The sequence below is a fragment of the Oxyura jamaicensis genome, chromosome 1 (genome assembly GCF_011077185.1).
Source record: "Oxyura jamaicensis isolate SHBP4307 breed ruddy duck chromosome 1, BPBGC_Ojam_1.0, whole genome shotgun sequence".
Taxonomy (NCBI): Eukaryota; Metazoa; Chordata; class Aves; order Anseriformes; family Anatidae; genus Oxyura; species Oxyura jamaicensis.
The window spans coordinates 182005807-182031621 of NC_048893.1; the positions used below are offsets into that span (position 1 = coordinate 182005807).

General features: G+C 41.0%; 1 protein-coding gene across 10 annotated transcripts in view; it reads right to left on the reverse strand.

The window, feature by feature from the left end:
* Positions 1 to 25815, reverse strand: part of FRY (FRY microtubule binding protein) — a 235655-nt gene that overhangs the window by 151739 nt on the left and 58101 nt on the right. For 2 of the 10 annotated variants that reach the window (XM_035324762.1, XM_035324743.1), the window contains exon 1: positions 10514 to 11315. The exons of 7 other annotated variants lie outside the window; for them this stretch is intronic. In XM_035324762.1, the coding sequence (XP_035180653.1) occupies positions 10514 to 10583 (70 nt within the window). In that variant the 5' untranslated portion in view covers positions 10584 to 11315. Of the gene's footprint in view, positions 1 to 10513; positions 11316 to 25815 lie in introns of those variants that run through there. One more of the 10 variants, XM_035324785.1, reaches the window with a different exon arrangement.

Below are 25815 nucleotides of genomic sequence, written 5' to 3' on the forward strand. Positions count from 1 at the left end.
GGAACAATACCTCTGTCTTGCGTATACATGCAATAATGCTGAAAGAATTGAAGTCTGTAAAGCTTCTAAATGGGAAACACTGAATGAATATTATTATAATGTGCATTACTGCGAGGCATTTGCAGCAGTTTCCCTGAATTTAAACTAAGGAATGTCAACTTTTCATCTTGTGAATGCATTTTAAAATCAGCAATACTGCGAGTTTTGTGTGCATTCCTTACAAAGGTGTGACTGCAGCTTGTCTCACGGCTGGGGCATTTGCAAAGACATTCACAGCATGGGTGTTCTTATGCCGAAGGAGATGAGAAGCTTGTGCTGCCATTTTTCTTCAGGTGGACTTCCCTTTTCACTACCTAACACCATCATTTTACATATTCTGTAGAAACTTAAGTATCTTTACCCATCTTTACCCATCCCCATTTTTTTCTGAATTTCATCAACATGTTCAAAAAAGGCAGGCAAACTGAATAAGCAGTGGAAAGGAGGTGAAAAATTATTCCAGTTATAAGGGGATAAATTGCAAAATTTGATGTCAGGTAGCTTAGACTACTTTCAACATGACATTTCTGTAATCCTCACAGACTAAAACTGATTCTGAAAATATACAACAATGTATTACTGAGAACATATGCAGGAACCTACCCTACAAACTGCTCAGGAAAGAACTTTGGCTAGAAATCTATACCGATAATCTTCTGTGTAAAAAGGCAAATTGATCCAGACATTTAAAGTCATTGATAAATCACAATCAGAAATGCAGTAAGAAAGATAATTATGTATGGTTCTACTCAACAGATCTTGCTTAAGGGAATCAATATCAAAACAAACAAACAGATAAATGGACATGCTTTGAAGTCTGACTTACTCCACATACAAACTGAGACTCTTCAAAGACACAGAGACATAGGAGAGTTAGGTATCCAGAGATTAGGAAAAAATGTTAGTATAATGATCACCATTTACAGGAGAATTCCGGCAAAACAATACCTTTGGCAGACTTCTGTGCTGAGCCAGCCACTACTGGTTACTTAAGAACTCAAGGGGTTATTTATGAGTCTTTCGAAGTCAAGTCTTTCAAAATAAAACCGAAACCATCTGTAACTTCACAATTATAAATAAAGCTAAAATCAGTAACAATCAAGATGTTACATTCTTTTGATCAATCCTTGTCTAACGCTAACGCTTCTAAAATCCTCATATTTTAACGATACAGCAATCATGTGTTCCAGCTCCCTTATCAAATAGTGAAGACCACAGTCACCTCTCTGCTTGTATGTGTTAGTGCTGCATTTGATGGTAGCAAATTTCTGAAAATGTCGAACATACTCAGAATAAAGATCATACCATGTTTCTCTCAAAAGGGTCCATGACCGAAACCTGCAACCACATAATTAAGTTCCTTATCAGGGATACATTCCCCAGGAGACAAGGGATGTGTCTACAGCAGTCCCACAGGATTTACAAAACAACACTCAGATTTCTCTTCAAACTGGTGGCCCGAAAAGCACCCCAAAAACTCCCTGGAGAGCTGTGGAAAAGCTGACTCTCCCAGGTAACTGCACCAATGGCCTTGTTATCTGTGCACTAACATCAGCGTTGGTGGCGGTCTCACTCTATTTGTGATCTCTGTACTTCATGCAGAGGAGGAAGCAAGCATCTTTCGACAGCTTAGTGATGCCACTGCTACTTGGCTGAAAGCAACCCACAAAGCCCATGTTTCTCAGATGTGTTTTCATTCAGCCACTTGCTTCAGCAGGCTCTGCTGTCTGCTGTCAATAGAGAAGTTTTGAATGTGATCGTAATCTGAAATATATAGAAGACCGTAAGTATTTATGGAATTGCCAGCCTTCTCAGTAGTTCCTGAAAGGAGCCCGTACTCCCGAGCCCTGGACGTGCACGAGCCCTGCCTTTCCCCATATCACAAGTGCCATATCATGGGCACTGCAGCACCTGGCTGGCACAGGCCTTCACCTTGCTGGTGCAGAGGCAAAGAAGGCACCGAGCACCGTGGCCTTATCTGCATCTGCTGTCAATACATGTCTTGCCCCATTCAGTGATGGGACCACATTTTCTTTGTTCAGCCTTTTGCCACAAATGAATCAATAGAAAGCCTTTATTAGAATCACAGAAGCATTAAGGTTGGAAAAGACCTCCAAGATCACCTGGTCCAACCATCCCCCTACCACCACTGTCACCCACTAAACCATGTCCCCAAGCACCACGTCCAGCCTTGAACACCCCCAGGGACGGTGACTCCACCACCTCCCTGGGCAACCCGTCCCAGTGCCTGACTGCTCTTTCTGAGAAGAAATGTCTCCTCATTTCCAACCTGAACCTCTCCTGGCACAACTTGAGGCCATTCACTCTAGTCCTATCACTAGTTATCTGTGAGAAGAGGCCGACCCCCAGCTCCCCACACCTTCCTTTCAGGTAGTTGTAGAATGCTTCTTGCTGCCCTTGTTACTCCTTGCAATTCTCACCTCCAGTTGAGCTTTAAGTTTCTAAGCACCATCCCTGTGTGCCTGGGCAATGTGTATAAATTCCTTCTTTGTAGCCAATCCCTGCTTTCCACCTCCAATATACTGCCATTTTCGCATTGGAGCTCAGCCATGAAGTTCCTGGTAAGACAAGCCAGTCTCCTCATACATCTGCTCATTTCTCTGAGGATTGGGGTGTCCCACTCTTGCACTTGGAAGATGTCCTCAAAGACCTGCCAGCTTTCCTGAGCTCCTTTGGCCTTCAGAGCTGCCTCTGATGGGACCTGACTGAAATCTACTTTCCTCAAGTCTATGGTCTACATTCTGTCACCCTCTTTCTTCACTTTCCTCAGGATCCTGAACTCCAGCCAGTTCTTCCTTGTTAGTGGACAGAAGATCCAGCCACATCTCACCAGGCTGATGATCAGGTTGGTCCGACCTGTATCAGGAAGTTTTTCCCAACACCCTTAAATAACTTACTTCACTGTCTGTGTCCCACAAAGTTACACTTCCAGTAGACACCACGTGAACCAGTATCTGCAATCCACGGACTTCCTCCAGTTTAAAAGAGGTTTTGCCCATTTCCTCACCCTCATCAGGTGGCCTGCAACAGGTTCCCACCATGGTGTCACCCTTGCAGTCCTCCTTCTGATCCTGACCCACGAACTCTCAAGCACTGTCACCCACCCATCCCACAGAACAACCCCATACTTAAGAGGAGCTTCACTAAGACAGCAGCCCCCAGTCCTCATCTCCCTGCTGGTGTTTCCTGAAGAGCCTGTATCCATCCATCACAGCACTCCAAATGCGTGAGATGTTAACCAGCTCTTCCTGCTCATTTTCCAGAGCACATGTATTTGTGTACGTATGCTTTAGGTGGGTGTCCCTTCATCCTGTTTTACAGTTCCTGAGGTCTCTCTTGTTCCTGTTGCCTTGTACCCTTTGCTTCCCACTAACTGAACCATGGTTTGTAATCTCCCTCCCCCGTCATTCCTAGGTTCAGGCTCTCAGGTGTCTGATGAGCCCATTGGCAGATGTCTTGCCCTGCTTTGTCATACTATTGAACATCTTTCCGTTTACGTTCCTAAAAAATATAAACAGTATAAGAACTGGCAGTATCTGGCTGCAAGAGCTGTGGTGAAGTTTGAACATAATACTAAGTATTCCTTTTAGCTGAAGCAATAGACAGAGGATTGGATGATTGAGAGGAACGTATATTAAAGGAGAAGGGATTTCCTTTCTATGGACAATTGATTCAGGTAACTGCAGTGAATGAAAAATCACCTACTCACAAATAATTCAGCTTCCTACCTCTGAAATTATTCTGCAGCCCTAACTTATCGCCCAAACAACAGCAACAACAACTTCCCTGCTGATGCTTTGAAGCAGATGAGAGAGGGATGCAAAAGGTAGACTGGTCTGGAGAAGGAACTAGCTCTGATGTTCAGAAGTAGGCACTGGTGGAGGTGTCACTGTTACTGTAAATATGTGTTACCAGCTCAACTGATCTAATAGCAGGAAATCTGCCAAAACCGCCTGCTGCTCCTAGCCATGTGTCCACATCCCCATCCTCAAGCTGACACCAGCATCTACACCATTTCAGGCAGTTTAGCTGACAGGATATCAGCTCTACGGCCAGTTATGGTGGCAGATAAGGGGTGGGAGCGTGGGGACAGGGACAAGAGACTGGGGCAGGACTGATCCTCCCAAGCACAGCTTCTGCAAATCCACACCTGCCCATCGTGGGTTCAGCACCCGCAGGAATTCAGTCTGTAGGGCTACCAATTCTCACATGCAAGAGCTCCTACTAATCACATTCAAAGCTCAGGAATGACTAAAGAAAATAAAGCTGGACAAGCAGAAGCAGCCATGATTCTGGAGGTGCAGAGACTTTTTCCTACTACCCACAATGTAAATATATAGAAGAATGAATAAAGTATTATTGAAATGAGGGGATCAGAAGTGACTAAGATGCAAAGGAAATGTTAAATAGCATTTTGGTTTATGCTAATGAAAACATCCCCCACTACTGAACAATGGACACTTGTGTGTGCTTTATACACCTAAAGTAACCTGCATATCATCACTTCCCTTCAGATACCAAAACTTATTCAGTGCTATTTTATATGCATAAGAAAAACCACAAGTTATGTTAATTCTTTCCCTGGTGCTTCTCAGTAGTAGTTAGCTGGACTGGGAAAAATAACAAACAAGCAAACAAACAAAACCCCTGCTGGTAGTTTCAGACACCAACATTACTGCATCAGATATCACAAATTAATCACTCAAAGAGGATGCTAATAGTGTAACAGAATAGTTTTGCTTTTACCACAAATAAAATTATTAGAATTTTATTGGAATATCTCCCAGGGATTATCTATGCCTTGTTTATGCCCAGTTTCTAGAGTATTTTATTTTTTGAGATGAGGACTGCCCTTTAGCCACAAAAATTTGCACTAAGATTTCACTCAAGCTACTTATAGACGCTTACAACAATAATCCAGAGTTCCTAAAGGCACGTGAACTCACTCTGTAAATAAACTGAATTTTGCAATAGGGCATTTCTGATTCTCGCATCCTTTTCTTCTCCTAATATGGTAGAAACAGTTCTGGAAGGTCCTGAAGAGAATAGCAAACATCAAAATAAACACAAATCTTTTTTTAAGAATTCTCAAGTCCCCAAAGTCATATAATTTCCATTTTTCCTTACTTCTCGGAGGAACCACGTCAAAACGCAAGTTCTAAAATGGGCAACAACCAGAACACAAACAGCCCAAACAAACACTCTGTTTTAATACCTTTTCCTGTAGCTCTATAGGGAGAGGATCAGATCTGAAGATAAGCTAAAAGTTGTACTGGGACACGACAGTGAGCACTATTAAGCACGTCACTTCTCTGCTGATATCACTGACTGCTTGAAGCTGAAGAATATACTAAGCTCCCTAATTCCAGGCTCAGTGCACAGAGCCATCAGCTCCCTTTATTTAGCAAGAAAGCTTCAATTAACAGTGCCCATTATCCAAGGCAGAGTCACATGCCAAGGCTGGAGCAGATGCTAACCTTCATCCCAGGGCTCTCTAAAGGCAAGGCTGTGGAAGTGGCTGGTGTGCAGGTGTGTTGGAGTGAGACCTCATCAGCAAGCAAGAAGAGATAGAAGTTCCAAGCACAGCCCCTGTCTGGGCTACAGTATCCCAATTGACACCAGCCTACCCTCCTGCTTACCGCAGCCGCACATCCCAGCCTTTTCCCAAGCCCCCAGTTGCCCACCAACTTCAGGCAACCACGAATCCCTCCCCTGCAGGGTGAATTTGCTCCTTGAATCAGCTCCTTGGGGCCTGCAAGAGGAGGAGTGCCACAGCGAGAGGGATGGCAGCGAAGAGGGACTGGTGCTTCTTGTTCAGCAGATGTGCAGACATACGTTTGCTTAAGCAGGCAGTGAGTAACATGAAGCAGCCTTGTCCCTCCCTTGGCACCCTGCTGCATTCACTAGGTTGGCTATGGTGTACTTAGCATTTTCAGCTCCAAGCAGGTCAGTGTTTGCCTGCAGATAACTGACCCCCCACAAAACGGCTGTTACATCCTCCACAATAACATCTTACTAAAATATCAAAATCGTAGTACGTGGCATTTACTCAGAGGGCAGACTTCTACCTAAGAACCTGCCCAGTGTCCTCCTTTCTCTCTCACTCATGGATACAGCATTTCATGCACATTGTCTGTAAAAATGGAGAATTTTATGGCTAAATGTTTTATATCCATTTAATGAAGGACTAAGTCTCATTAATTTCTGCTGCTGACACAGCAGAAACGTCTTTTCAAGAGCTGCATGGAGCATGGCTTCCCATTTGGCAGCCAAGAAGCTCACGGGAGGCACAGGGGCCATCGAGGAGTTTCTCTGGCATCTTATGCTCTTCCAACAAAACAGCTTGTGTGCACCTGAGCACTGCGTTCACCTTGGTACGTGACCAGCCACTGGGCCTCCTGGATGCTGCCGTGTTTGAGCCACGCAGGCAGTAGCTGATGCCTATGTGTCCCAGGATTAAGCTGTCTCTGAAGCCACTGAGTGCCTTCTGCCAGCCACTGTGGTAGGGACTGGGCACGCAGCGGCACAAAGAGGTGGGTGGATAGCAGGAGGACGGAGCAATGGGCTTTATGGTGTGAGGATTTTGATTTGGATGTGTGGCTGCTGGAAGTATAGGCCATGTGAAACAGACCTGAAGTCCTAGTACTGAAAAAGGTCTTATTTGTAACTTGAATTACACGCAAGGCCACTGAAAAAAAAAAAAACAAACAAACAAACAAAAAAAATACAACATCTTAACATTCAACGGTAGATAATTCCAAATCGCTGAGAAACAAGTGTTGTCATCCTTAGAAATATCACCCTGAAGATAACCCCGTTCTAGGAGAAGCAGCAAATAAAATTAAAATATTCCCTATGCAACATGTGCCCTCTCGTCTCATTATACAACAAGTCACCTTTAAATCTATCTCTGGGAACTGGGAGACAATGCAATGCAATTTCTACCAGCCCACGTAGCAGCTGACTTGTGAGAGCACAAGTGAGCCATCTACCTGTATGATCTTGAGTATTCCACAGCGTGCTTTCCTCCAAGAAAGGAACAATAAACTTAATTGCAGGTCTAATCTAGAAACTGCAAAAAATTGAGTTTATTATAGAATTTCCTGATGTTACTCCAGCTTATTGTAGCTTTACTTTTAAACTTCTGTTCTTGAGATGTAGGGTTCTTTCCAAATTATGAATTTGAAAAATGCATTTCCAAATTAAATTCCGATTAAATAAAACCAGCCGGATCATTCAAAAAGTAAAAATAGTCTAAGGAAAGAGCAGATTCGAATGCTGAAGTTTTGGATACATATGCTATTCTTCAAATAAATTACAAATCTTTTTCTTTTTTAAACCTATTTTATGATATTTCCATAACACATCTAGGAAGACTTTTAATTGCCCCAGTTGTGGTAAGCTCTATTTTATTCCTGTCACCCTACTAACCTTGGGTGCGCTTAAGTGAGTACAGCCCACCTGGAGTGAGCATGGCCATTTTAGCAGTATTTTCAAAAAGAAGTAATATAAATGATTAATGCATTTGTTGACTAAAACAGTGTTGATCGAAAACACTTGCATTTTTAAGAAAACCTGAGACCATAAATGGTATGGGTTTAAAAAGGAAAAAATTATTCTTATTTTCCAGCCAGAGACTCCCAATTCTGATCCCATTTCCAACACATTACAGGAGCATTTTCCAGACCTGCGTGACGGGCACAAATCTTATTGACATGTGCAGAGGAAAAGTCTGTTCTGAGAGCTGCACGCAAGAGTGTTTTGAGGTCTCTCAGTTTGGTGGGATGATTCAAAGGCCAGACTGTGATTCTGCTTTTTTGTCCCCAAGGGAGAAGAGTGCATGCTTACTGAGAACACCCTCCTCACTGTATCACCCAGATGACAATAGTTAACAGGTACCTAAAATGAACCGACTCCTGTGCACATCAATTAGCTGTCTCCTTAGCTGGCTGATGAACATGACAAACAGAGAAGCATCCTAGGTGAACACCTCTGCAAGGGCTCTGTGGCAATGAGCTGAAATCCTGCCCGGTAGGACAAGAATGCTACTTTTCAGAAGACCTTAGAGAGAAAAATCAGGAAATTGTCAACCCAGAAGGAATATCTGAGTACATTTCATGGTATGGAACCAGCCGTGGGTGCGGCTGGAAATCGATCAGAAAATGTTACTGCTCTCTGTACATTAAAACATGAATGAACAGAAAGGACTTGGGTTTCAGCTGAATTATAAAGCCCGGGAAGGATAAACACTGCTTATAGCCCCTGTGGTAAGGTGCTAATTTACAAAAACATACATGGATTTGAGCAAGATGTAAACTGTACCACCTATACTTTTTTTTTTAAAAAAAAAAAAACAGTATGTGAGACCTCTTCCTATTAGGTAAATGCCCCAGCATAATTTATGGCTTACTTCTGCTCTTGGGTATGCAGACACAGCACCTATTCTCTGCAAAACATGTTCCTGTGCATGCATGTGCAGGCTTCGCAGCCGTTTCTCAAGCCAGGGAAGTGTTTTCTTCTGCTCCACCCATCACAGAACAGAGCTGAAGAAAGCCCTAGGTCTTTTGAACTCCCTGCCGTCTTCTTATCAAATTGTTTGTTTTTCAGTTAGAAAGGATATGTACAGATTTATGAACACAGCCTTCCAGACTGAAAGCACAAAAAAAAAAAAAAAGGCAACAAGTTTAAGTCAATCTGGATTAATTTATTATATTTCCTCTTACTGTTTATTCAAATACAGTAGAAAGCATGTTTATCAGCTAAAGGTGTGTCAGAAATACCAATTACTCATATACCATTTCCATTTTTCTAAAACAGAAAAATGTCATTTAAGGACTTCTTATTTCAGACTAGAAACATCTTTAAAGTCTTGCAATATTTTCAATATACTTCAGTGTAGAGGAAAACAAAATTAATTAAAATGTTACACTTCTTTCCATGATATTTTTTATATTCTTATATGCTGGTTTTACTCAGTCTTAAATTTAGAGTAATATATTGTAAAAATAATGCCAGAACTGATTTGATTTCTGCACCATGCAAGTGACTTGTTTGTCTTCTGTCATAAACCGGGACTAGCTTATTATGTGCTGTCACAATACACACTTGGGCTTTCATTAATTAAGGTTAGTCCAAAAAGGTGACTAAATCACAAAATTCCCTTCCAATTCTGACTTGAATTATGCACAAAGTGTTTTAGAAGTAGGGCAGATAAGCAATGCTGCTTAGGTAATAGCATTATTCCCTGGTGGCTTCACACTTGTGGTAGAAAAACAGATTCAAACAAGCACTACGGTGTTACTGAGGTTACAAATGACCTGGAAAAATACAGTTTCTATGGATATCATGTAATGAAGACAAGCCTAGTATGACACACATCTAATAGTTATTTTTATTTCTTTGCAGGTATTCAGATACATGCCTTGCATGAAGCAGATAATGCATTTTTTTATATAACACAGGATTTTAAAATACTAGTCTCTTATGCAGAAGTTATTAAATTATAGATAGTGGGATGATCAGAACCTTACTGCGTACGTAACCAAGTTAGATTTTTCCAGAGACATTGTCTTCTATCTTTGTAAAACAGTTAATTATGGAAATCTAGCACTGCTAATGCAAGCTCAGATGAAAAAGGAATATACTGTTTGTGTATCTTAAGTTCAAAAGCAATTTTCTGTCAGAGTTATCCCATGGCCTTACCTAATCTGAATATATTTGTAAGCACTAAATTTTATGCAGAAATCTTTATTATATAATATAGCTAAAAATCAGAAGAGTGGTTGATTTAAACAGCAATAGACATCAGGAACAGCAATACTGAAAAGAGCAAGGAAGACCAAAATGCCATTTGTTTACATTCTGTATAACCCAGCTTGGATCAGATAAACAGATGGATTCTTTCTGGATGGAAATATTGCATAAGATTCTGAAATTAAGCACAGAGGGTGGGAAGAGCAGCTATAAGTAACCAATGTTTGGCTTTTCATCACATTAATACAATGACTTTCAGACCTGAAGTATAACCATCATATTTTTGTCCTCGGTGCACGATTAATAAAAAGCAACTTCTGAGCAATGCCACACCCTTGTGATTAAGCAGCATTTTCAAAAATATTTAGATAAAGCCTGAACAAATCAAATAAACATGTAGGCAGGAAATGCTGTTTGGAATGCACTCCCTGCAATGTACTATCAGAGAGAGCCAGAAAGCAGCCTAACTTCAGAATTCAATCAAGCAAAATCTAGTATAATCTCATTACAGTCTTTGCAGTTAATGAAACCTATTGAAATCTCTGACACTCTGATTTTTTAGAGCTGACAAAAGCAAAAAAAAAATTATTTCGTTTATATAACACAAACATACAAAATTATTAAGATCTCATCCCTTAGGTTATCCTAGCTATTTACCAAGCAATGCGTAATATGAAAAGATTACTCTTCTGCTACTCACTATTGCTCCAGGATTTCAGTAAATATTTGATACTGATTTCAAAGAAGCCTGAATCCTGCTGGCTAGCCATGTCTGCTGCATACAAAGAGGCTTCTATAATTCTGAGCAGCTGAAGTGGCAGGTACTATGTATGTAGATGTGACTGTCACCAGTTAGTGATGTAAACGAGGGGTCAGAGGAGGAAATGAAGTCTCCGCAGATCCACTTCTTCCGTTCATGGTAGGTAAGCTCATTTAAAAAAAAAAAAAAAAAAAAAAAGAAAAAGCTCAACAACAACAACAACAAAAACACACCATGAGGTTTTGTCCTTTGCTCTTCCTTCGGGGCTTGTAGTTAATTGTATCTGCGGAGGATTTTATTCCCCCGACCCCTCAATGTGGATTTTCATTTATTCCACTCCTCAACTGGGCAAATCTCTCCCGGTCGGTTAAGGCATGTGCAGGACCCCAGCACTTGTTCCATAAGCACAGTGAGGGTGTCTTCTTGAAGGGTGCCTGAGCTGTGCTTTGAATAACGTGCAGTCTGCCTGTCTGAAGCTTTTTTCCATCAGAAGCTGACAGCCTGCGTGTCTGCACCTCCTCTCGCAAACACAGGATCGGCTCGAAGCCCCTCTGAACGCGTCTCTTCCGCAGCTGTAGGAATCTCACACGGACTGCTTCGCTTTAGGGAAAAAAAAAAACAACACAACACAACCTCTAATGAATATCCTCCGCATGCTCTGGTCAGCTGCTCTCCTTCCGCCCGCTTCCAAGAGGAGCACGCTGAACTGTACACAACTGCATCACGCTGCGGTAAAGCAGCGCTGCGCCCATAGATCTGATTGCAGTGACGTTTAAAAAAAAAAAAAAAAAAAGGCAATCCGTCAGCCCAGTTGCACAAGAGGAGCACTTCCAGAGCACTAAACCCGACGCATTTGGGCTGCTTGGTTCTGCTTTTCTTTCCTGGTGACAGAAAAACATGTCATTTTTTCAAAAAAAAAAAAAAAAAACACAAAAGGGAGACAGCAAGCTGAATTCATGGTGGCAAATAAAAAAGGCAGCTCCCTGCTTGCTATTCATCTCCAAAAGAGCCACAGAAAATACTCAGTTTTATGTCATTTTTATCTTGAATAATGTTTAAAGAAAGGAGGGCAAGCTGAATTAATATAAGAAATGGGGGCAGAGGCAAATCACTGCTTGTTAACCTCTCGGTATTTTCTACAAAACATTTAATTGCTATTCCCACACAACTATGCGCATCTTAATGACAAAAACAAGAAGCACCTCTTTCCCAAGTTTTTTTGTTTGTTTTGTTTCATATATATTCTCGGTATCATCCTTCAAGACACTATTTTCTGGGAGTAACAGCACTTCTTTTCTCACTTTGTGGAATAAATTTCCTGCATCATCTCATAATTACAGTATCTGAGCCAAAATGTAGCTTGTCTGCTGCTGATTCTTCAAAAAACTTTGCCAGTGGTTATATTTACACATTATTTTTAGTTTCAGTATGCACAATATTTGATCTTTGGATTGAAAGCTGAGGCACACAAGGGTCACCGAGTCCAAGTTCTTGTGGTTCTCACTGAAAATATGTTAAATGGCTCTTGTAAACACAACACATCTGGAGATAAGGTTTTCTGTCCCCAGTAAAGGCAGGCTGTTGTGGGAGCTCACTTTATAAACCTTCTTTCAATTCCTAGTCTGTTTCATCAAAACCAGTTTACTCCCCATCTTGAGCACAGATAATCAGAAATGTTCAGAGCATTCACCTGTGATCGCAGCAGCTATCAAAGAGATCTGATCAGCTCTTCCTCCCTATCCTGGTAAAAACATCACCCCCTTTCTGTCACTCGGGCCCCTCAATTTCTTTTTCTGAGAGCCCTGTCCCTCCCACCCAGTGCTGCATTAATTCCTGTGTTTGAGCATTTAGGCAAGGATTTCCTTTGTGGCGCCGCATGAAACGCATTTCTAAAGACCTCTGATACATTGATTTTATCACTTTTTCCCCCTGAAAATAAAGATACTAGGTCAATTTGCAAATATTTGTCTTTACAAAATCCCTATTGCAGTTTTTTTTTCCTGATTTTCATTTAAATTCACAACCTTAATTATAATCTCTCACCAAGTTTTGTTTCAAAGCCTTAAGCATGGCTGAGGTCAAGTGGTCCTTCTGTTGGTGTGGATCATTTTTTCCTCACAAATTTTGTGGTTTATGTTTACCAGGCAGAATCTCTCTTTTTTCAATAGTAAAAAAAATACTACCTGATCAGCAACTTCAAATGCTTGCTCTTCTATTACTATGAAGGGGAAATTATGTGATTTTTTTAACAAGAATTTGAAGATTTTCTGTTCTTTCACCTCATAATTGATTTTTTTTTTTTGTATTATGCCTCCTGCTGTTGTTCCTCTAGTTAAGGCCTGGTTCTTATTGAAAATAAAGGCAAGCCATTCTCTCTTAGTTGGTGGTTGTATCTTATCCTCATCCTCACTGAATACTGGACCCTTAAAAATCCATGCTCTGGTCTAAAAATTTTAAATGGCCAAGGATGCTCACCCATTGGCTTTTAATTCCTTCACACATTCTTACTCTGCTGAACTTTTGATAGTGCTCACTGTAGTTCTGCACTCCGAAATCCAAGCTGCAAACTTCTTCACTAATGATGCAAAGGTGACACATCCAATACACTCTGCAGTCCTCTTCCCTATGAACAGCGGAGCATTCACTGAAATGACTGGGAGATCAATTTAAAACAGACAAAATAAAGTGTTTCTTTCTTCAGGAAGTCGTGAGCTTCTAGAACTTGCTGCCACTGGAGGTCGCAGAGGGAGAAAGCACCAGCAGTTTCAAAATCTCATGGAAAAAAAAAAGCAGAAATTCAGGTCTATAAAGGAGCAGGCAGGTATGTACTTACTTCCCTGTGACACCCCTGATACAACAAAGGCACATGCTAGGGAGCATGAGAGGGAACGGCTGCATGAAGTGACTACATTCATGTGCGCTCTTCCCAAAGAGCATCATCTTCTTCTGCTCCTCCTGGGAGGGGATTACCAAGCGAGATGAGTGACTGGTCAGACACAGTGGGATGCTGCACCATCTCTGGACTTTAAAGCATCTGGTGCTGAAGTACACGGGCTGTCCCATCCAAAGTTGGATTTGCCAGCTCTAAGTACAATTTGTGTCTGGGACATCAAGGTGTCACCCAATGCCTATTTGCATGTCCATATGTAGTCATATTCAGAGGGATACCTATATTTTTACTGACTTCTTCCGAAGTGATTTTGAGACAAATTCAATTTCATGTATAATAATTTTTTAACATCACATCACCACATTAACACACAATACAGAATCTCACTGATTTCACTTTATAGTATTCTTTCTGAATAATACATTTCCTCTCAAAATGCATTATTGTAGTGAAACATTTAACAACTTAATGGATGTCTTGAGACAAAGCATATCAAAGAGAAATGCCACCACTCTTGGATTGTGCACTTTTGGCATTGTCTGTAAGGGTTCATATAGAACGCATCTTTCACATTATGCTTCCTCATCTCACAGTTGTGTGTGTACAGAGGTACAGTCTAAATAACTGCTTTCAGTCCACAGAGCAATGCTTACGACTCATCAGTCTGATGACCTACACCAGGCAAAATCGCCCCCCTGATAATGGTTTTGGTCACATCTTAGAAACACTCCCAAGACAGGTATAACACAGAGAAATGGCAGAAATGGCACCGTTCCAATGCAATGCTCAAAACTTGTTCTAGGGATGCTGACAAGACTAACAAGTTTTTAAGTTATACAGCTTCTACTTTAATTTGTGTTGACTTTATGATATTCGGAATTCAATTACATACTTCAGCTTGTGGAGAATAGTCTGGCGTAAGTGTACAAAATCTGTCAGTGTAATAGGCTTTCTAATGATGAATACTAGAGTTTTATGTATTTGATTTATGATATGGCTACATGGGAGTTTGTAAGTTAATGATAATATAACATTTTTTGCACCTAAATAACAAATCAAAGATCCAAAATATAGTCTACCATGATGAAGCACCTGCTGATTACCAAGATAGCAGAAGCATTTTTCCAATTACAAACAGTCCTACGCAACTCAAACTCTGCTCTTGTGACATGCAGTCCACCTTTTCTTCTCTCGTCTGCCTTCTGAGATCGGAGGTAGGACATATCCAGGAGTCATGGATTCCTGGATAATATCCTTCTGTGGTGAAACAAAGCCTGTGGAATTTCCATGCCCCAACTTTGGAAAAAACAGGTTGGAAGAAGTTGCTTGTCACCACGGTCAGAAGTGTTTTTGTGATCAGCACACTGCATGAAAACCTATTTTCACTGCAAAACATCTGAGAAATAGCCTTCCAAAACCTTCACTCAAGCAAAGAAAAGAAAATAACAAGACTACATAGTGCTGGAGGTGCTCACAATATCTATCTTGAGGCATCCAATTTAGATGCCTACATTGGGAGGTGAGTGCCTTCAGCATGACTCAAGCATTCCCAAGAGTTCCAGTACAGAGCGCAATTACTTTCCCAAACAGCCCATTTCTCTTCACTATCTACACATGATACTTAGGGTAGCTACTTTGGTAAATCAGGCACTTTATTTAGAATCTCAATATTTGGTGGTTTAGGTACCCATTTTGTTCACATTTTTTTACTGCCATTTATAACAGCAGTGCAGGCACTTTAGTCCTCTATGTTCTGAGCACTGCTTGCAGGCATCCTTAAAAAAGCATATGGCGATATGAATACAGCACAGTCCTTGTACAAGTTTTCAGAGCTCATTTTGGTTTGGTATGAAAAGATCTGATTGGTTTTTGCAATTTGAACTCTTCAAAATCTGAGGCTAAATGCAAAGAGTAGCTGAAGCCTCTAAGGGTGACGACTAACAAAGCGAGTGCAGACTACACTCAGATTTTGTATTTACACTGCTCTCTTTCCTAGTGCTCACAAAATGGTTTTCTTCTCGTTGCAGAAACAAAGTGGAACAGTGGGTTCCTTATTTGTTGCAAACAGAATGAGTCCTTTACCTTGCATAGCAGGTAGCGACTGTATTTACAAGTGCACAAATACCTGCTATCAGTGCAAAGTTGCTCTTCAGTCTGCAGTTACCCATCTCTGTAATCCAGACTCCTACAGTGTGATTCTGCAAAATGTAAAGCACTTCACCCCTAATCCAGCAAAAAGGCAAAAGCAAAAGACTTTTTTTTTGGCCTAGTTTGTACTTAATACTTTGCTTCTCTCTTTGCTAGGCGTCAGTCATTCTGCTCCTGCTCAGCTCCCCGCAGCTTCAAGGCAGAGATGTAGACACAGATCCCAAAGCCAAGGCTAGTTTTACTTAACTATTGGAAGTTTTAACACTCTTTTTGATTTTCTACAGCTTCACCAACTCATACAGCTTTTCCTCCTTAATTTGGGTCAAATGCTTTGTCCTTCTTGCCAGATAGTGCTGTGTGCTGAAGTACACCTGTGCCTCTGATTTCCGTGGAATCACTGGTATGGCTTGTAGAAAAGTTTGGCTGGCTGGAGTTCTTTCCCAAAGAAGATAGTAAGGACTGCCTATTAGCATTTCTGTCGTTTTGCCATGGTCTAGTTCTTCTGCACAAAATACAGCAAGCCTACAAAGAACAATTTCCAGACCGACAGGGTTCCAGTACAGAACACACATAACAGATAAAACCAAAAAGGATCCATTATATTATCATGTCCTGGGTTATATTGCATTGCATTCATGATTTCACATTCCTTTCTTTTATAAACTACTTGGAACCTCTCTACAAAAGGCTGCACTGGCATTCAGATGGATGCTGGTCATAATGGGATGGCGTTCAGGTGCCTAAATATAGGCATCTAGTGCCATTTTAGATACCCTGAGGCATGTGAGCTATTCACTGAGACTGGCAAATGTAAGACCTACATTAAGTCCACAGCCTTGGGAAGCAGTAGTTGGAGGCTTTCTGCTGGACACCTACATTTAGGTGCCATTTTTACACTTCAGAATTGCAAATTAAAGTATAAATGTACACTTTACATTTTTTACATTTAGGTACCTGATTTCCTCCCATTGGTTTCAGAAGGGGGGTAAAAGAAACACACACAAAAAATTAACGTCTTTGTACTAATTGTGACCTGGTAAGTCCACATGTGAGCCAGAAATGAAAAGAGAAATAATATTTTTACATTTACTCAGAAAAAGACCACAATATTTATATGTAGTGAGCTTTTTCCCTTCAACTTGGCATTTGTTGAGTTTATTAACTTTTTTCCTTCCATTAAAATATTTGGAAGGTTTTTTTGTTTTTCTCACTACAACTTGCATAACATGATACATTTCAAGCTAAACATTAACAAGCAGCTTGCACACCTACTTTGCTAATATCCTCTGTTAAAATGAAAACCAAAGTTGTTACCTAAATCAACTGAACTCAATATCACAGAATTTAGTGTGAAACACGTTAGGGTCCAAATTAAAAGCACAGATCGACAAGAAAGCACTGCACAAAATACGATTTCATTAAGCAAACCTGATTTAACGTGGTAAGCTATCAATAAAGCAATAGAAATCCTCCTTAGTTTTATGTATCAATATTTTTTTGCTGCACCATTTTGTTTTGCCTTGTTTGTAACTGACTGTTAAGATATTGCCACCTAGTGATGGAAAGCAAAACAAGCAGAAGTAGGACAGTAAATAACAATGCACAGGGAATGCATATTTGCATTGCAAATTGTGTCGGAATGGAAGATAGGAGCAGAGAGACAACACACATCTGTATTTCTGGAAAAAAGGATAGAAGGCAATTTGGATAAAATCACAAAAAATATTTGGCATTATTCGTGTATCACCCGGCTCCCATTTTCAGTTCGTTCAGTGGATTCATGAGAGGAACTGAATGGATCAGAAACAGTTTGTGACTTAGGCTGTTACCTGGAAATAACAAATCATAACGACCTACTAAGGATTTCACGGAGGATTAACTAGTTAATGCTGGAATTATGCCTTCCAGACTCACAGTACTGTTATCATTTCTTGTTTTATTTTGGAGCTGTCGAACTGGGATGTTCTCCTAGGACTCTGCAGGTTCTTCATTCGCCCAGACCTCCCGTACATGTGCTAACACCACACAGTCCTGTGAGCCACTTTGAAATCTTCACAATTATCACTGGGGTGTGGACTTAAGCAACACAGACGCAAGAAATCCTGCTGCACAGGTCAAAATGCTGCCTGCATCCTCCAAGCACAGCCTACAGGGATCAGCAGGCATGAAGAATAGTCTAGGCAGTATTTCCTCCCTTCTCTTCACCTTACAGTCTCCAGGCACCTTCCCTGAACAAGCTGTTTTCTGTTATTATAATCCTATAAATTAATTTCCTTCTCAATTTTGTTACAAATCCTTATCTATATTGTAGATTAAATTATGTAACTTACTCCCCAAATGTCCCAGCATGACGTAATTTTGCAGAACTTCTTGAAAGCAGGAAATTTCCAAACAACCTTTGACAGCGCCTCTAATTTTGGGTGCCTGTTTCAGAGACGAGATTAGTGACAGAACCCCAACCACCCACTCAAAGCGTAATTTCCATGAGGCAATTTACACCTAAAAGATTTGCACCAGGTCACAGCCCTTGGAAAAAAGAGAAGCCAGGAGCAGGGGCTGTCACTCTTTCCCACTCGGTATAAAATTTCATTACACAATGCATAGACCCAACCCCAAAATAGTCAAAAACTGAGGGTGATACTCAGGGCCTCTTCCACTTCCCTTCCACAGTGTAGTTTTATCTCTTACACCATCCTCACAGCAAGCCCTGCAAGAGGAGAGATAAGTACAAGGCAGGAAGGGGAAGGGTTGGAGCACGCTGATCACTAGATATTGTGAGTTTCTATAGGGTCTCTAGGGATGTCTGACAATTACTGCATGCTATTATAGCTGAGATCATCAGACTTCTCAGCTTCTCCTGTCTTATCCCCATTCCAGCGCTGCCCATTAGCCTGCATTCCCTGAGGTTCAGGCCTGGATTCCTCCTCCTCTCCCTGGGCCCCATGACGGGACACACCATGTCGCCTCTACCCCAGAGTGGGCAGGAGGCAGATGGCTGGGAACCGGCTTCAGGAAAAACTCCTGACCTTAGAATCATAGAATTGAATCACAGAATCATTAGGGTTGGACAAGAACTCCAAGATCATCTGGTCCAACCATCCCCCTACTAACAATGTCACACACTAACCCACGTCCGTAAGCACCACGTCCAACCTTTCCTTGAACACCCCCAGAGACGGTGACTCCACCACCTCCCTGGGCAACCTGTCCCAATGCCTGACTGCTCTTTCTGAGAAGAAATGTCTCCTCATTTCCAACCTGAACCTCCCTGGCACAACTTGAGGCCATTGCCTCTAGTCCCATCACTAGTTACCTGTGAGAAGAGGCCGACCCCCAGCTCCCCACACCTTCCCTTCAGGTAGTTGTAGAGAGCAATGAGGTCTCCCCTGAGCCTCCTCTTCTCCAGGTTAAACAACCCCAGTGCCCTCAGCCACTCCTCACAGGACTTGTGCTCCAGGCCCTTCACCAGAGAAGTGCAGGAGATTCTGCGAGGAGCAGAGGGAGCAGACAAGGAGTTACTTGCACCTACCCACAGTGACACAGCTGATCCCACAACCAAGGCATCCCTGACCCAAACGTGAACCACATCACACCCTTTTGTTTTCCTGAATTTGTCTCCCTTCCAGAATGAAATGCTCAACATTCTCTGCAAGATAGCTCCCATACCATGCTGCATTTGTATGATGTTTCCATTGACCATCTAATTAGGGGCAGGAATTTTCAGTGCAGTGGCTCCCATTTGCTCTCAAACACCAGTCTGCTCAGCAGACAATTCTTCCTACCTCTATTTATGCAATTCTTGCAATGTGATTTTTAACACAAGTGTTTTCCTGAATCCCAAACACATTTACAGACAGGTTTTCTTTCTCTTAGTTCTACCACAGCAGTTCCTAAAGCTCTCTCCGATTTGAAGTAAGATGTTCTTGTGATAAGCTACTTGCTTACTTGTTCTTTTTTTAAACTTTCCTTTCCGTTCTCTAGTTTTGTCTTTAATTATTAACTCTTCTTCCTTTCTGACTGACCTATTTGGATGCTCACACCTCACCATCTTCATTACCGTGCACAAAGATATCCTCCTGACTATGTCCCTGTGCTCCACCAGTAACATCAACCTTAGAAACTGATTTTTTTACTGTCCTTGTAAAATGAGAATAGACCTTTTGGAAGAGTTTCAGCCAACTTCCCTCTATTACAGATCACGGTAAGGTGGACAGGGGGTCAGACTGTGCTACATTTGCTGCCTCATTCACCTTCCTATCAGGTGTCATGCTCTGCCTGCTACCAAAGAGGCTGCCAGACCAGTCAGGCTCGGGTCCGGTGCAGCACAAGCACTCCCTGTAGCATAAATACCTCTACTCCGTATGGGTTTTATCTATAAAACATTCACTCTGAATTATTCAAAAAAATGCTATCTCTCACAACACCTGCAAAGGAATTAGGCAGCTAAAGCAGGGAAACCGAGCTCGCGTCAGGATTAGCTGACTTCAGATAACTATTGACACTTTTTGCTGCTCTTTCAAATGATCCACAAGTATCAAATTGTATGTATCACTGCATCAGCTTTCCGCACTTCTCTTGCGCGTATTGCCACATACCTTTTCAAACAAGACTGCTCATCCTTTGGAAGAGGAATCACGCCTTTGCTACAAGTGAAGTTCTTGGTTTGTTATGGGACAAGCAGCTTTTTTCTCATTTTACTCAGAAATGCTACCAAAGATTCAAAGTTCAGATTCAGGTAGCTCAGGTGAGCACTACCTCTAGCTGGAGCAGTGACCTGATTACTCAGCTAGGTAACATCTATAACTTTTTAAACTTCTTTTTTGTTTAAAGGTAGGATGAAGAAATGCTTCAGAAAATCGGGATTACCTAAGAAGTCATGCCAAGTGGTTGACCAAAAAATTCTTCTTCTTCCCCTGGCTGCAGTTTATAATCACTGCATGCACATGAACAGACACTTCTTAGCTCACCTGACACCTTTAATAGCAAGTTGTCAATCACCTTCATCCTTTTGAGAATACTTCTGTATATCCAAAGTAAACACAGCAAACTACCTGCAAAAATAGTCATGACTCCAAGCATTGTCTCACAGCAACTCTATAAATGACTGCAGTGAGGTAGTGTCAGGAAAAGTCAGGCCATAAGATTTCACAGTGAACTCTGTGTCTCATGCCTGTTATCCCCTCCAGTTGTTGCTCATTACGTGCAGACAGCCCTGGGGTTACAGCTTCTGCCATCGTGCTCTCCTGTTGCTACTCAGAATTATTTTCTCAATTCTTAGAAGTGCTTGCAGGAAAACACCTCAATCCCAAGCAGTTGTTGAAGGGAAAGTTTTTCAGGAGTTTTGAAATCCCCTTGTGTATAAACCTCCTGGGCAAGCAAGCAGCAGTGAGACAGGAGGTAAGGGGTTTATTATGTAATGCTTGCACAACTGCAGGCTTCGATGCTGGCTAGATAGGAGAGAAGACTGGTTTAAAAAACAACAGCAACAAAACTAACAAACAAAAAACCTCATTGGTCTTACATAAGAACACTCGTTCTGACTTGCAAAATATTTTCAGTATGTTTTTAAAGCGTACAGAAGAAAACTTTTTTGCTCTAAGCATGTAGCACATGCTGTTTCACCTTGCAAAGTAACCTGTGGGAGGAGAGAACTCAATTACAGAGTTTTTCTGTGCTGTTTTTGTTTGTTTGTTTGTTTTCCCCTCATCATAACAGATGAGCACTTGTGCAAGGGCTATCCCTTGCTGTGCTGAAGGTTTTACAACACCAACATTACCAGCTGGGCCTAGGCCATAAAATTATAGAGCTCCAGCATCCTTTGACTTGCTGTTTCTCTACAGAAGCACCGGTTTCTTCAAAGTGGCAAGGTTAAGCACATGCAGCCTTCGTAATTGGGTCCTTTGTATCCTTCAAAGTCGGTCCCTACTCGCTAACCTAGAAAACAATGTCTTGGTTTTCTGTGAAATACGGGTTCTGACACGGCTGCCTGCTTATTGTAGAGAAAGGCAAATGATGTATACTACCTGCCTAAGAGGGCAATGTTACTCTAAACTTCTCTCATGCTAGATTTGAATGGAAATTGCAATTCAGTGAAAAAATGCATAAAACAAAACTTTAAGTCTGCTTCCTATTTCACTGAGAAAACAACATTATTTCAGGCTTAGTACCCAGGGAAGAATGCACACAAAGATGTCACACTTAAAACTGAATGTTTTTCTAGCAAAGACAGTGGTAATTACAGTTCCTTTAACTACACTTAAAATGATTAATTACACTGAGTCACCACTGGCTCGGTTTTCACAGGTATTTAGCTCCTGAAATTTCTAACAGTTGCTTTGTAGATTATTAAGTGTCTAGTCTGGGTAAGGATCGAACTCCTAATAGCTGTTTGTCTACTGCATCGTTAAAGGCTTTGAAAATCTAAGCCCATGTTTTTAAAGTTATTAAAATGAGCTCTCATCCTCCTCCATGCTTTTTCTTTCAATAGATAGGATGAGGAAAATGGGATCCTTCCGTTTCACCTCTGGATTGGTTTCCGAGCTGTGAAATGAAATCCCAAGTAAAGGGCATATATCTGAAAATCCACTGACATGGGATACTTATTCCAGTATTTGAGGAAGATGCGTAAATCTGTAGAACACAAAATGATGTGTAAGCCTTTATCAGTTAAATATCCTAACAGCCTAGTTCAATACAGAACATTGATCCTAAAAACCAGCCAGGATCTACCTGCTCTGAGGCCTCTCACTGGAGCTGTGGGGGCACAGAGCCCTTGGGGCCGCGGTGTGGGGAGCTGTGCTCCTGGGTGTGGAATTGGAGCTCGTGCTGGAGCAGCAGCGCTTGGTGACACGGTATCCTGCCACCTCATGCAGGTCTCTGATGCATGAACCTTGCCTGAACTCTCTCACAAATCTAGGGAGGTCATCACAAGCTCCTGACTAATTCAGTGAACTGCAAGCATAGCATCAGCATGGCCAGCATCCAAAGCTGAAACTTCCCCAAGAATGTGAGAATATTTCTTCCTCTTCCAGTAACATTACAGATTTGACTTAGGGTGTGTTGTCATGTTTGACTTAAAGCAGTCTAAAATTGTGCTACTGATGGAAAAGGTGTGAAGTCCTCCCATCCTCTTCCTTCCCCCCACATTTACATCAGGTCTCTTAGGCTGGCACTAGTTTGGAGCAGAAGTTTGACCTGGGCAGTGTTTGTGTATTTTGGGAAATATGGTAGGGGCTAAAGCACTACCTTCAGCTGACCCGTGCAGCTATGAGTCTCATCACAGAGGCATACCATCACTATTATCAACACAAAGAAGGCTGCATGGATGTATGGATGTTTACATGGGGAAAGAAGTGAAAGAAAACATTTTTCTTTTTTTTTTTAATTGGTGAAAAAAACAACAACAAAGATACACTTTCATAGGTATTACACGGTCAAATAGCTTTCCCAACACTGCTAATTTGTGTTTCCAAACACCTGCAACAGGCACTAAATATTCTTCCAAGCTACCCCTCTGGCTGAGCCATTGCTAAACTTTGGCTGCTCCAGGAACAGATGCATTCTAGGACCTAATTGCAAGCAACACTGCCAAACAATGAGCTTAAAGGTTTTAAGAGCCACAACGGACCGCTATAATCAGGCAGATCTCCTGCATAGGTCAGACCAGAGAATTTATTTACTTCTAGTCCACTTAGAGTAAATTCAGAGTTGCTAGACAAAACAGAAACACGCTTCCGGCAGCTCAGAGCTATTATAGGTACACCAGATCCAAATTAAACCATTTGCAAATGCTAACATAGACTAGAACTGACTCCACAAATACCTGTAAGATGCAAACGTAACATCTCACATGCACATACATATGCAATACTCTCTAATAATTCTCGGTAACATACAGTTACATCAAAATATTTACACTAAGATATCCATCTATGTGGACAACTGGCTGTACACTATTACTAAAGAGCAACCAGCACAACTCATATTTGTTTCTGTGAGGTTTTGTCAGCAGATTATGACATTAAGCTGATAGAGAATCCCATGTTGCCTACTCCGCGTAAGACAAAAACAAAAACAGATTGAGAATGACGTAAAGAGAAAAATAAACAAGTTTTACTAACCAAATACATACAGAATCTTAAAGCAAAATCCACTCTATAGTTCTGGGGTATGGGTATATAAATTTACATGGATTTGGTGAAGCTTTCTGCCATGGGATAAACACTGGTGGTAAAATAGCCCACACAGACTTGCTCTGCCAGCAAGGCAGAATCTAGCTAATGAAACAGTGAAGTGAAGAAAGTCAGCTCCATTGAAAAAGGGAGCACACATAGCCAAAAGATCCTCTGTTACCAGTTCTTCAGTGTAACTGTTCCCATGGACACATAGCTGACAATCTGTACCTAAAGTGAATCTAAGCTGCTGAATACACGAAGATACCGTGATCTTTGAAAATAAATAAACAAACAATAATAAAGTAACCACAAATTAACTATCTCAGATATGATTCACTTATCATGATATATGCTTATACATAGTTTTCCCTTTTAATATGTTTCTTTGGGGATATGGAAAGGAACATCCTTGCAGCAACCTCTTCAAATTCATCTTAAAACAAATACTGAACAACTCAATGGTCGTTAAAAAGAAGCGTGCTCATAATATGTTGCATTCAGCACCTGATGCACAGCAATAGCACCGAGCATGCTAAGGAATATTAATTTGAACATAAGATATTGTAATGAACATAACTGTCATTCATATTGTAAATACAACTAATTCTAACCCCTCTTCACAGTAGTTTGTTTACATAAAGATCATCCACAAAAATTCTGAGTGAAACCTTATTTTGCTCTTCACAAAACAATAGAGCCTCCAAACAAACAAAATCCTCAGCTCTTTGAAAGGTCACTCTAGACCATGACATCTGGGTGTCTTCTGACACCCAGGGGCTATCTTCACAGCAAGGACATATTGTACTGCTGTACATATTGCAAGTGTTACACAAATTCACTGTAATTAAATGCAGAACACTTTCTGTGACATTCATTTATTCTAAGGCTGCTCAAAACAGGAGCAACAAATGAAAGACAACAATACCATCCTGTCGGTTTGGGGGGAAGCTTCCCTAGAAGCTAACTGATAAAACAACACTATACCAGAATACTGTTAGAGGTCACATGTGTACTTACCACTACTTTTAAGCTAGGTTTCTCATTTACACTCTTAAGTAAATACTATGCAAGAATATGTTTTGTATTTTTGTGTTTTCCAGTATTCACTTAGGTATGCATGGGTATGGATATAAGACTAGGGAATTTATATGTATACATATAATTATATATTATAATATGCATATATATGTATTATATTATTATTGTGTATAATATTTATATGTCTACAGGATGGGGAAGTAAGGATGTCGCACTGCATGACACCAACATGATTGAACACCCATACGACGTTCCTTAAAGCAGCTGGCAACTAGCAGCAATGGCAATTGGCAGCCATGCTAGTGACAGCTTGTATCTTCTGCACGTGAGGCACCTCAGCACAACACCCTGGTTGACAAAAAACCTGCAGGACATGACCCACACAACTGATGGAATTCCAAAAATCCTGTTGTGTATGAAGAAGTACTTTATGTTCAAGGTGTCTGAATTTTGTGTTAGGAAACAGAATGTAGTATGCAAACGGATCAATAATGCTTCATTAAAAATAAAATGAAATGAGTGTTGATGAATACAAACAAGCATTATAACTAATAATTATTTTAAAAAGACCACAATAACTTATGACTGAGAAGCACAAAAGCCCATGCTTTATTATTTTTAAATGTGAGGTTTCAGAAATGATCCTGTCACGTTTTTGAGAGCTTGGCTTATGAATCATCAGCGTGTGGGCTAGTGATATTGTTTGCACAGGAGAAACGTTTGGTAACATCGTCGTATGAAAGAATGGAAGCAGAGAAGAATTTACCCTTTTACCCTCTTTATGTGTCTGTACATGATACCTTGCTTGGCTAAAATAGAAAAGCCAAAGGTAGGCTGCCGAGGTAGGATTTATTTGACTAAATAAAGATGTTTACAACATAACCACCTCAAATTCAGTTACTCAGCTTGGACATCTTCTAAGTAGTATATGGAAATCAGGACTGATTCAGCCCATTTAATGTTGACATCTACAACAGATCACATAGATTAAC